Genomic DNA, 12,834 nt, shown 5'->3' on the forward strand with positions numbered 1-12,834 from the left:
TTATCTTCTTCCCAAGAAAGCTGGTTTTCTCTACATTAGTAACATTCTTTAAACAGGGTATGAAATTTTTTTCTGGAAATCCTGTTCAAGTGTCTACCAAAATAGGAGGAAAATAAGAACAAAAGGCCACAGAAACTTAATTCAACTAGACTGATTTTAGCACTCCTTCCAATCACTGTCAGTTAGATTCAACATTTATCACACACGTACCTTAAGAAGGAAATTATCCTCATTTTAGTTTTAGAGAAACATAAATGCAAATGAATAAAAAGGCAAAAGTAAGCAGATAGCAATTCACAAAAAGAGAATCAGATGAATGAAAACAGTTACCACATTATCCATTATTTTTAACCTTCTCAGTTTTCTTCAAATAGGAACTTCTGGTTTCATCAAAACCATGATCATCTTGAGTACCTGAAAAAAAATCTCCACTTTTCCCAATTTTTTGTAATTAAAAAATTATTTTCACCAGGATCCCTCTAATAAAACATGGAAGGCTGTACGTCTGGTCAAAGGGAGGGGAGAAGTGACTCCTGCAACCACAAGACCCTGTGCGTGTCTGGTGCCCAGGGGAGAAAGCGGAAATTGTGGGGCCACAGGCCAGAAGGCAGAGCCTGGCTGGAGCCCTGGGGAAGACGTGCGGTCACTGCTGCTGCCCTCGGTGTTGCCCCCATGCTCCTGGGATGTGACGCACTGGACAGGTTCCGTCCTGCTCCCAGGCCTCCAGCTCGTGCAGCAGAACTCCAACAGCCTGCTGGCCAAGTGCAGACCCAGGGCCTCTGGCCACTGAAGGAGGTCTGCCTCCCACCTGCCCCACCAGGTCCACAACCATGGGTGGAAACCCTCAGCTGGGAACTCGGGGAGCCGGGGGCCCAGGCCCAGTGGTGCAGGTGTGGATGGCCTTCTGCTGATGGAGGCCATCCTCTGGCACTCCGTAGGCAGGACCGAGAGGCTGGCAGCTCTGAGACTAGAGTCTCATCCTGCTGAGCCAGACAGCCAGCGCCGGGGTGGGGGTCACTGCCTAGCTCCCCTCCTGCGCTGCTGCTGAGACCCCCTGCCGCCACGTCTGAACAGGGCTGTCCTCCCACCTTACTTTGTGAAAAAAAACCAGAGAATTTATCACCAGGCGACAGCAGCATCCACCCGCTGGAAAGGTCAAAGGAGCAAGACAAGGACACCAGGTGATGCCAAGTGCCGGCAAAACCAGAGCGCACATACCGCCAGCAGGAGCAGGCACAGGGGCAGGACAACCCTCTGGAAAACTGGCCACTGCCCCAGAAGGTACGTGAACGTAATCTACCTCACGACCCAGACATGCCAGGCCCGGTCATACTTTCAGAGGAATGGAAACACCTGTCCACAAAAAGCCTTGTACACAAATTTCCTTAGCAGATTATTCATGAAGGGACAAAACCCAGGAACAACCCGGGTGTCTATCAGCAGAAGGACGGACAAACCTCAACACAGTCACACTGGGACACCGAGCAGACGAAGGAACAGGTGCTGCCACTCCTGGCGTCACCAGCACGCACACCACAACGCCACCGACTCAAGCTCAAAGTCAGGCAAAATTAACTCCTGGTGACCGAAATCACACCAACAACTACCACCTGCAGGGAATGAACATGAGGGAACATCCCAGGTGTCGGATACGCGAGGGAGGGCATTTGTCAAAGCCGATCAAACTGTACACTTAAGATCTGTGCATTACGTTACTGTAGCTGATTTACACCTCAAAGAAAAGAAAAGTCTCAGCACAAAGAAACCCGTGGAGCGCGCTCAGGGCGGCCTGCAGCTTGAAAGAAAAGTAACGCCGAAGGTTACAGGTCCCAAAACACGATGAATAGCAAAGCCGGTAATAAGCTTAAGTTCCTGTGATTTGTCCGTGTTCCCGGGCCTAAAACACTGGTGAAATATTTTGTTTTTGCAAACAAAAGCATATTTGAAATATTACAGAGACACTTCTCTGTACAGGAATTATTATAATGAATGCTTTCACACCAAAAAGAACAAAAAGAACAAAAAACTCCCTGGCTTTCCACTAGAGAAATTTTCAATCATATCATACCTTGCAAGGTTTTGACACTGGAGCTTTTTCTTGTTTTAAATTTTTCACTTCTTGAGCAGCATGAGAATTTCCTTTCAATCTCTGTATTGTCATAAACTCATACTTCCTCTGCAACAGCACATATCCGTGAGTTAAAGAAAAATTACACTAGAAGTGAGAAAATCCAAAGGCAGCCATTTTAAAATTCCCTTTTGTCACAAGAGAAGGTAACTTACCTGTATATTATCCAAACGAGCTTGAACTCTTTTAGCCTGGGCCTCCAACTTCTTGTTTTCTTCACTTACTTCATTTAACTAAAGTAGAGGAACATTAGATATTTCAATATAAACCTTAAGCCGATTTCACACTCAAGCTTATCTAGTCTACATACCAAGCAATGTAAGGAGCAGAGGCAGCATTCATGACTACAGGCCACAGCGAAAACCACCACTGTCACTAAAACATTAACAGTTTCTAAGAAAGTTTACTTCATTCTATGAAAAATGCACAAGTCTCCAAACATCTTAAACGTATATATTTTAATAGGAAACGTCTTTCAGAAAAAATTTAATTTTATACACACAATATTTTCCTTCCAAAAGAGGTCATCCTTTTCTCTGCCAGGTATTTAAAACAGGGACAGGGCACCTTAGTCTGGTTAGGAACTGAAATCAGTTAAGGCCAGGTTTTGGTTTGACGAGGGTCAACCCACTGCTAATCGGCCTCCAGCCAGCATGCAGCCTACTGCGCCCACCTGAGAGCCTGGGGTGTCACTGGTCTCTCCCCACGATGGGGCTGGACATGAACTCCTGTCCCCTCAGCTTGGCAAGACTTGATGGGTAACGTTTTATTATTAACATTCGTAATAAATTAATAGTAAAGCAAATTTTATGTATGCCCAGTGCAATCACAAATTACTACGTAAGTAGGTCACGGAAATAATTTACCTTTACTTAGCAATTTCAAACTACAGACCACTCTTCATGCTGGATGCTGGCAAACTGTGGCCCCTCCCTGCTTCTGGAAGTGATGTCTTAGCCGAGCACAGCCACGCCCACTCCCACGGCTGCCTTACGCTCCGATGGCAGAGTTAAGTCACTGTGACAGAGACCACATGGCCCACAGAGCTCAAAATGCTTACTATCTGGTCCTTAGAAAAAAAATTGCTGACTCTGAGCTACACTAAACAAAGTAACCGTTAAGACGCATCTTCCACGGGGCCTGAGGAGCTTCTCTCAGGTTCTTTCAGTTTGCACACACTAGGGGACACACCCAGTTGTCAACAGGCTCAGGCACTTAAGGATGCACAGATCCACTCCAGTCCCCACACACGCCTGCAAACACGGATCATACTAACTTAAGAGGAGGTACGGGCAATAACGTGCTAAGCTTGCAACCAAAGACACCTTCTCAAAACACTGGCTGACACTGGTGGGAAACAGCAGGCATCCAGACAACAGGAAGCCAAGGTCACACTCTAACCGTGGGAGGCGATCCATGAATCCAGGGATGCCAAAGTATTAGAGCAAGTGAGAAGCGGGTACCTGGTTATCACCGCTGAGGGGGAAGGTTCTAACAAGCAGCGACTACAGAAAATCAGAAACAGAAACAGAGAACACATGACCAGCTCAGGAATTCCAGGAACTAACGATGTCTCTGAGTCTAAGCTTAGCTACCTTTCGGAATCCAGGGAGTTCCCAGCCCGACGCTTCCACTGCTCAGCTGACCAGGTGTACCCCACTTCTGCTCTCTTCTCTGCACACAAACACAGACAAGACCATCCTCCTGTCCCTCTTTCACATACCCTTCACCTTCACACCTTTGTCAAACACTAGCAAAGGGAAGTAAAAGAATAAGTAAAAATACAACTCACAAAAACTTGGTGCACCTTTAGTACTGACCTAAACCACACTGCTTACACACATAAAAAATTCCAGTACCTGCGACCCAGCCTGTACTCATGACATGAACTCACGCTCCTCCAAGCAGTCCCTGCACAGAACACACTCCGAGATCAGCAGTGTGTGTAACAGCATGACAAGGAGAAGCACTCCAGCCAGAAATCAGTGCCTAGAAGCGCCCAGGTGAGCAGGTTTTCCTTTTGCTTTTGTTAATCTAGTAATTGCTCTTATATTTTTAAAAATTTCAAGTTGCCAAACATCTCAGCTAGTTAAAAATACTTTCTTTATATTTGGAAGTATTTTATAAGGCTAACAAATAAAGATAATCATGATTTTCTCCAGCCAGAATATATTCTAAGATGTTCATTATTCATTTGTTCATCTATCTAGTTCTAAGAATGTCTTACAATCTAATAGAGATAAAATAGGTCTTACCTGCTTTTTTAAGCTATCATTCAATTCCTTCAGAGCATCAAAAGAGGACCTTAGCCTCTTGCTTTCTTTATTTCTTTCCTTAAGAACTTCAGTTAAGTGCTCAACTTCTGCATCGTGTTGCTAGGACAGAAAAAATACGATCTAAAAATTAGGTACAGATTCCATGTTGCTAATGCTGCTGAAAATAATTAAAAATTAGGGTTCCTTGAATCACAAGGACTTTAATCAGTGTATTTAAGCATAATGACTAATACTGCAAACAACTTTTAAAAACTGTATAATCAACCAAACTAATAACAAAGCATTAAAGGCTTTCATTAAATTACCTATTAAAACGTATTACACAAATTAATTAGCAAGCAATAAGGCTATTTTCTGCTTCTGTTCAGAAAAACTCACCACAGAAACTCACTGAAAAAATTTCTATTTGACATCACGGAATGATAAAACAATGAATGATTTCTGATCCTTTCCCAGTGTATAGTTAATTACTCATAGCTTTGTGGATTAAAATTTAAATAAAAAAGAATTAAAATTTAAATTATCCCCGAGGAGCAGAAGAAATAGTCTATAAGTAAAACTAATTTCTTGTTCTCATAAATTAGCTAAAATTGTTTTACATCTCAAAAAACCTAAATACATAGTAAAATTTTTTGAGCCCCAAAATATTGGACTCTCCTTAATCAGCTTTATAAATTATTATAATCAATTTCCCTCATTTAAATGAGAAACACGTGTTAGATTTAAAGTGTGAATACTTATATAATTTCTTTCACTTCTTGCTTTCAAATTTATTCAGAATGTATTAAAACAAGCGAGTTTCCACAGGAAATCAAGAAACAATTCATTTCGCTCTTCCAAGTAATCATATAGGCACCATTTAAATAAAGCAGTTAATTTTATACTTAATATGAACAGCAGACAGACTCCAAAGAGAAAAAAAATCAAGACTGAGGATGGAGGTCACTGAGAATTTAAGCACTCATTCTTTTGCCCTGTTTAAAAATCCAATCATGAGGAAAAAGTTAGCGATCTTATTACTGTATTAAATGACCCCTTAAATAACTTAGGCTATGGTTACACATACTATAAATATTTAAAAATTAGATTAATATTCTCCCCACACAAATTTTCCCACATCCAGAAGATATGAAAAACATATGACACCGGGAGGGAGGGGTGGCAGATACAGCTCAGTGGCACAGTGTGTGCTCAGCACACATAAGGTCCTAGGTTCAATCTCCCGTGCCTCCGTTTAAAAAAAAATTAAATTAAAAAAATAAAAAACAAACAAAATATACAACATGGGTTCCATTTCAAGGGTGGTGGGATAAGCCCACTGCACTCTACTTCTCTTTCTGATTATAACAAAAAACCGGAAAACCGTACACAAAACACAAAAAGCAACCAACTGAGGAATGTCAAAGGGAAACAAAAGCAGGGAATTGGAGACAGGAGCGAACACCTGGAGAAGCAGCCCTCCAGGGGCTGAAGTTCCTTGGGCTTCGCTTCCCTTTTCTCTTGAGTCTCGCCCCAGCAGGCCCCAGTCACGGCTAATCGGACGGAGAGAAGCTGCTTTTCAGGGCTGGGAACCCAGGAAGAGGGGCCCAACGAGCTGAAGAGCCTGCTGAAACCCGGCTTGGCCCTGAGCTGGCGAAGGGGCAGAGACACAGGGCAGAGGCCAGAGCACAGTTTAAAAACAGGTGCCCCCACCCACTCAGCCAGCCACCCTCCGCCGCAGGCAGGCACATCAGAGACCTGAGCATCACAAGAAGGCTGAGAACCTGAGGCGCAGGCCGCCCAGCGGGGGCCACAGCACATGCCCTGGAGCAACAGCCCTGGCTCCAGAAACTGAGCGAGAGGGTCCGGCCCACATGGCGACAGACCAACTGGGCTCACGGCTTCAGAAATCAGTGAAGACAAACAGCGCTCTCCAGGAGACTATGACAGGGTCCAGAATCTACACAGCATTATCCACAGAAGGTCCTGAAGACAAGCCAAAGGCCACCGGACACAGAGAACCAGAAAAATGGGACCAGGTTTCAGCAGAAACGCCAGCCCTGGACGCCCTGGAGTCGGTTTGTAACTGAATTCCATGAGGTAAACACACGTGGACAGACACAAACTTTTGTTAGAAAAATGGAAATTGGATGTCGTGGAACTTTAAAATAGCAGAAACAAAGCATCCTCTAGATGAACTCAACAGCAGCACGGAACGAAAGGAGAAACCACCAGCAGAGCAGGCCCCGAAGGCCCCGCCGGGAGGACAAGGAGACGGAGAGCCTCCAAACCGGAGGGTAGCCAGCACCCAGCACGAGGTGCCGGAGGCCGGGAGGAGGGGGAGCAACTGGAAGAGAAGAAACACCAGAAGGGGCATCAGCAGACATACCCCTGATCTGGGGACAGACCCAAGGTTACGACTTCCAGACGTTTGGTGACGCTGACAGGACAGAATCAGGGAGCAGCAGGCAGACACACGCCGACACACCACTGCTAAATCCAAATGTGCACCGGCCATGCTGACCTGACGCTCAGGGCCAGGCCACGGGGCTGACGGTGGTTGAGGGCACAACCAGGGGCACTAGGGACTCCCGTGCTGAGTACAAGACTGTGTGCACTTCTCAAAACAAACAAGGAATTCTACACTATGTAAGGTAAACACACACTGACACATGGCTTGATGTAAAACAAAGAACGATGCCAGACCAACCACGTGACATAAAAACACTGAATGTGATCGTTAGGAAACAACCAGGTAAACAGGACACACCACGTTCCACAGGACTGCTGGCCAGGAGTCTTCACAGAAAAGCCGCAAAAAAGCAGAAATGGTGACGCTGACTGCTCTAGATCCAGAGAAACCGGAGATTTACACATTTTGTCTAGTTCCTTGATCAGAGAACAAAATAGAACAAAGACCAGTAAAAGACAATTGGGGGGCCAACTGGGAAAGCGAATATGGACTGTATGTGTTTATGAAGTTAATCACTTAATTAGCATTCTTTTCCTGTGAGATACTGTTGTGGAGTGTCCTAATTCCCGGGCAGTCACGCTCCTCCTGGGACTGAGGAAGGACTCAGGTGCTAGGCTTGGACTTTTGCAACTTACCTGTAAATGGTCCAGAAAACGTGTGCATGGTGGGGGGGGGGGGAACGGAGAACAGGGACGTGGGGGACGCTAACAACCAGAGTCCAAACTCTTCGGAAAAGGGGAGGCACCTGACTTTAAAGTCAAGGCCAGGTAGTTACCTCCTTTATAATCTGGAATCTTGTAAGAACCTCTTCTCTGACACCTTTTATTTTACTCAAGGCAGTTTCATGTTGGAAAAGCAGTTGTTCTCTTTCAACCAGGAAACGTTCTCGCTTCTGAAGCTCTTCAGCGAACTCCTGCTGTGCTGTGGTCTCACACTGCATCAAAAGGCCAGACCTCAGTGTTTTTAGAATTCACCATAGTACACATCATCTTTCCTTCTTCACCAGGCAGTGCTCAGGGCCTCCGGGCAGCCGGCGAGACCGCATCCAGCAGCAGCTGGACTAGTGCAGCAGGAGACTCGCACAGGAACTCTGTCCTGCTGCAGAATGTGTGGACCAGACCCGAGAGCACCTGGTATCCCAGCAGTCAGCCCCCCAGCCCCCAGGCCCAGCCTCACCCTCGCTCCATGCCCACCTTCCTGCCTTCCTGGCCCCCCAACCATGGCGCCAAGCAGACCCTCATGCTGCCAGGGCCAGCTCCTGCCCCACCACCTCCACTCCCTCCTTCCAGTCCGCACGTCCTGTGCACCTGAATGGCCAGGTCTCGCCCCACCCCAGGAAGGAGAGGGCAGAGCGGGCTCTCAGGACACCCTGCCTTGCATGGAGACTGCCCCCATCCCCAAGCTCTCACACCTCGTCTGAAATGAGGTCTCTCTGGACCCCGCCACTGATCTCCCCTCACAAACTCAAGAATTCCATCTACACTCGCTAAGCCCTCTTCCCGTCCCAGTCACTTAACCACTCCGCAATTTCCTTGAATTTGGCCTCAACCCCTGTCCCCTGCAGAGTGGCTTCCCCAGGGCTGAGTCTGTGGCTCGGTCCCCCTGGGTCTCCTGGTCTCTCAGCAGCATCTTATTCTCTGCCCCTTCCTTCCGGCTTAAAGGGCCCCTCTGTCGGCCCCCCTACTCCCTCGGCCATGGTGTCCGTCCCCCCAGCAGGCTCGGCCTCCTCACTGCCCACCCTTCAACTACTAATGAATGTTCTTTGGGATTCAGCCACTTTCTCTCTGTCCACACTCACTCACTTGGTTCCATCCAGCCTGGGGCTAAAACCACTGTGTCCAAGACAAGTGCCTCCAAGCTCTTTCTCCCAATCTCTAGACTCAAATCCAAACGGCCCACTTACATCCCAGCTGCATGCTGTCAGGCAGCACAACATAAACACATCCAAAATTCAACTTAATCACCCCAACGAGACAGCACTCCACACCCGCTAAGATGGCCTGACAGTGATAAGTGTCCTCAAGGGCAGGGAGGCCAGGAGCCCCGTGCACTGCCGGTGGGGCTGGAAACACCACAGATGGCTACCGCCCGACCCAGGACTCCACTCCCAGGAGAGATGACAGCATTATGCCCACACAAATTCAACACGAATGTTCACAGCAGCGTTAGTCATAAAAGTCACAAAGTGGAAACAGCCCACATTCTGCCCCTGGAAGCACAGGTAAGGAAAACGTGGCGCACCCGTATGAACGTCATTCAAGGTTTGGATGCGCTGCGGCCTGGAAGAACCCTGAAGACACCTGCCCGCACTCTCTCTGCACCGCCTCCGACACATCACGCCAAGTCCCAAGTAAGTCTCCCAACTACTCGCTTGTCTCTCGGCCGCCACCCCATTCCACGTAACCGCTCACTGGAGTATCCTGTCCAAGTTACCAACTTCCACACCTGGCCCCTCCACACCATCAGTCTCAGCTCACCTTCATTCAAGCCATCTCTCAGTTACCCACCACACTTCCCTACAGTGAGTATGACGCCAAGCCTTGGGGCCTCTCCCACTAGAATGTCTGTCTATAATGTGCCCCTTTGCCGGGCAGACCCTACCCTCCTTCGGCGTCTGACCTCTTGGAAACGCCTTGCCTGACCTCTCCACCCACCCCAATTGGGTGTTCCTGCTGTAACTACACTGTGCACTTAAACTTACTAACTATATGATACTCAATGATTCCCTTCCAGTAAACTATGCATGGCAAAGACCATATATAATCTGTTCACATCTATATACACAGCACTTAGCATGAATAACCATATTAACAGGTGTTCAAATATTTGCTGAATGTATGAAATCACGTAGCATAACAAGAATGTATATATTTCATAATTAACAAATAGAAGACCACAAAGTAATTTTTAAAGTCAGAAAACTACAGATTAATTAAACCAGATTAATCCACTGCATTTCATTTTTTAAATTAAATATTTATACTTCATGTGCTTGCCATGGATGAGATATATCCTTAGGATCCTTTTTTTTTTAATCCCATAAAGCATTACCGAAGACATCTTCCTAGTGCACTGTTTTTCACCCTGGCACTCCTCTGCCTGAGTTTCCACTATTTCTTTCAGCATCAGACAGGCTGATAAATTCACAATCTGATAAATCACTCTTTTCCAAAAATCTCTCACCTCCAATTCCTCATACCTAGAATGTCCTCCCCACTGCTCTTCTCTTTAAATTCTACCTTTGGGTCAAGTGACCAAGCTAAGTCTCTCCCTGAACTTTTCCGTTATTTTAGGCCAAAAAATCTTCTGAAATGCTATGGTAATCATAATCTGAATTATTTAGACAAAATGAGTTACTGATTTTTAAAAACTGTTTATTTCATCTGTATAAAAAGACTTTCAAACAGAAATTGTTCCTATATATGCTTTTGCTTCCTTCTGTAGTCCCACCTCCTGGACACTTGATGAATACACAAATTACATCCTTCAGAAACAACCACAACAAAAATCCCCAAGAAGACAGATAAAGTGATATAGAATGGATAGAGACTGAACCAGAGAACTTCCTGCTTATGGGTACTTAACACAAATGACTCTAGAAGACCTACTTCAAGGAGCACACTTTACCAGCAGATTTTACTTCTTAAGCAAGGATGGGATGGCACGGGAATAAACACAAACCACCACCAGCCACACTCCCCTCTCAGCCAGCTCTGCCCTGCTCCACAGGAGCTCTGGGGCACTGCGCTGGCTCCTGCCGACCCTGTCTGGCTGCACTGATCTAAAATAACTGAAACCAAATACCTCGCACTTGTATTTTCTAAATGTTCACTGCTTACAACAAAATATTGCAGAATTCCCAATTCAGCACCAAGTGCCCACCTGCAGTTTCTGGTGGATGTGAAACAGTTCATCGTATATCTGGTTGATCTGATGAGGAAGCACACTCTGCCTGTTTGATGCCTTGGATGCCGGGGATGGGGCCTGCCTCGCAGGGGAGCCACTTGCATTACTACAACAGTCAGTCCAATTTCTTGAATTTGAGGCCAAATTTGTTGGCCAGGCAAGTGCTAAGAAAATAAAACTTAAATTAACAACTTCCTTAACTTAGTTTTAAATATCCTTAGATTGAGTAATCTTCAAGAAGAATTACTTTACATATGAATTAAAGTACTGTTTACCAGTTTCAAGTATTATATGTAGAAAGAATGATACAGCAAATCTTAACATTTAGAAAAGTTGGGTGAAGGCTATTCAGGAATTCTTCGTGTTCTTTTGCAGCGTCTCTGTAAACCTGAAATTATTTTTAAAATGAGTGCATGAAAACACTCGCAGATTAACTGCCTCGGCCGAGAAATGGAAAGTTACCTCGAAACCCCCAACCACACTCCCTTCTCTTCCTTGAACCAAAATTAACTACTAACCCACAGTGTTTATCACTGTTTTATTTCTTTTTAATTTTTACTACTTACATTAAAAGTTACTTGTCTTCCCTTTTTTAAACTTTATATAACATCTGTAATCAAATAACCATTCAACTATGAAACGCTGTAATTCCTTCCATTAAATAATATGTTCTAACAACAGAATCAGGTCACAAGCCCTCCCGGCTTCACTGTTTGTGGTTTGCATGCTGGCACTGGTGCAGACAGCGCACAGACGCCACATGGACACGCACCCAGCCCCGGAGAGCAAGTGCGCGGTGTGCAGAAGAGGCATCCCAGGGCTCCCCATGGGGCCAAGGGGGGCAGATGTCTCTTTCCCTGAAATCCTGACAGAGCCAGGACAGGCAACCAGGGACAGAGAGCAACTCCTTGCTCAGGGCAAGGGAAGCCAGACCTCCAGTGGTCTGGACCATCTTCCAACAGTGTTGAAGGGTAAGCCACGTCCCACCTGAACCTCAACACTTTCTAACAAATATTGACATGAAAAAGAACTGAAGAAATTATGAAAATATTCAGTTGATTGTGAACTTACTTTGGTAAGTTTTGAGACTGTACAAATCCTACTGGAAAATGATGGCGTTTTACTCTTCTGTGGCTGTATGACAGTGACCATCTCAGGGCTTCACAAAAATTCGCTCAGAAACAGCTTACAGAGAACCATGCAGTCACCGCGGGGTGGGCCTCATGTGTTCTACCTGACAGAGTTACTATTTAAATGACTGTTCTAAAGCGAATATTTCTCTTACCCTTTTCTATTTCTTTAAACGGCTGCTCATTTACTTTGGAGGCATTAACCCTGTGGCCATTCCCAATTAACTCTTCTGTTTTCTGCTGCTTCCAATCTCGGAAAGGATCCAGTTCATCATCTAGGCTTTAAAGAAAATTCTATCACAGCCTCTGGACAGCATTTAAAGAAGACAAGATTGCCTTTCAAATAGCAGCACAACTGAGAAAAAAGTAACAAGTAAACATTTTTTAAAATGCAAAAGGAAAAATTTTACAGTACCAGTCACATGGGGAGGGTATTGCTGCCAGGTCTAATTTCAGTAAAAAGTAATGTTTAAGGTGAGGATGCTGAAGTTAAATGACTGACAGGTAACAACGAGCAGAGGTGAAGCAGAACTAGAATCCCAGGAGTCCTCTCCAAAAAGACCATCTCAAAGTTGCCATTTCTGGAGCAGCACTGTTCTAAAGGGATATGCTGCAAGTCACATAAGATAATTTAAAATTTTCTGGCAGCCACATTTAAAAACATAAAGACACGTGACATTTTAACAACATTTTATATTTAAGCCCCTATATCTAAAAGGTTATCATTTTAACATACAATCACTATTAAAAAATGAGATATTTTACATTCTTTTATCTAGCTTTAAAATCTAGTGTGTATTTTACACTTACAGGACATCTCAATTCAGATCAGCCGCATTTCAAGAACTCAACAGACACATGTGGCCTATGGCTACTGTGCTGGGCAGGTCTATAATTCTTGGGATTGTGAAAAAACTGTCCAATGTTATAAAACTTTCATAG

The 12,834-nt window shown here is 45.2% G+C and overlaps 1 protein-coding gene across 4 annotated transcripts in view; it reads right to left on the minus strand.

The window, feature by feature from the left end:
- Positions 1-12,834, minus strand: part of CCDC138 (coiled-coil domain containing 138) — a 34,389-nt gene that overhangs the window by 19,076 nt on the left and 2,479 nt on the right. For 3 of the 4 annotated variants that reach the window (XM_072951209.1, XM_072951208.1, XM_072951211.1), the window contains exons 4-9: positions 12,048-12,172; positions 10,739-10,926; positions 7,632-7,790; positions 4,384-4,503; positions 2,284-2,361; positions 2,069-2,176 (exon numbers count right to left, since the gene is read on the minus strand). In XM_072951209.1, the coding sequence (XP_072807310.1) occupies positions 2,069-2,176; positions 2,284-2,361; positions 4,384-4,503; positions 7,632-7,790; positions 10,739-10,926; positions 12,048-12,172 (778 nt within the window). The remainder of the gene's footprint in view (positions 1-2,068; positions 2,177-2,283; positions 2,362-4,383; positions 4,504-7,631; positions 7,791-10,738; positions 10,927-12,047; positions 12,173-12,834) is intronic. The other variant, XM_072951210.1, reaches the window with a different exon arrangement.

The sequence above is a fragment of the Vicugna pacos genome, chromosome 28 (assembly GCF_048564905.1).
Source record: "Vicugna pacos chromosome 28, VicPac4, whole genome shotgun sequence".
In the NCBI taxonomy this organism is placed as follows: domain Eukaryota; kingdom Metazoa; phylum Chordata; class Mammalia; order Artiodactyla; family Camelidae; genus Vicugna; species Vicugna pacos.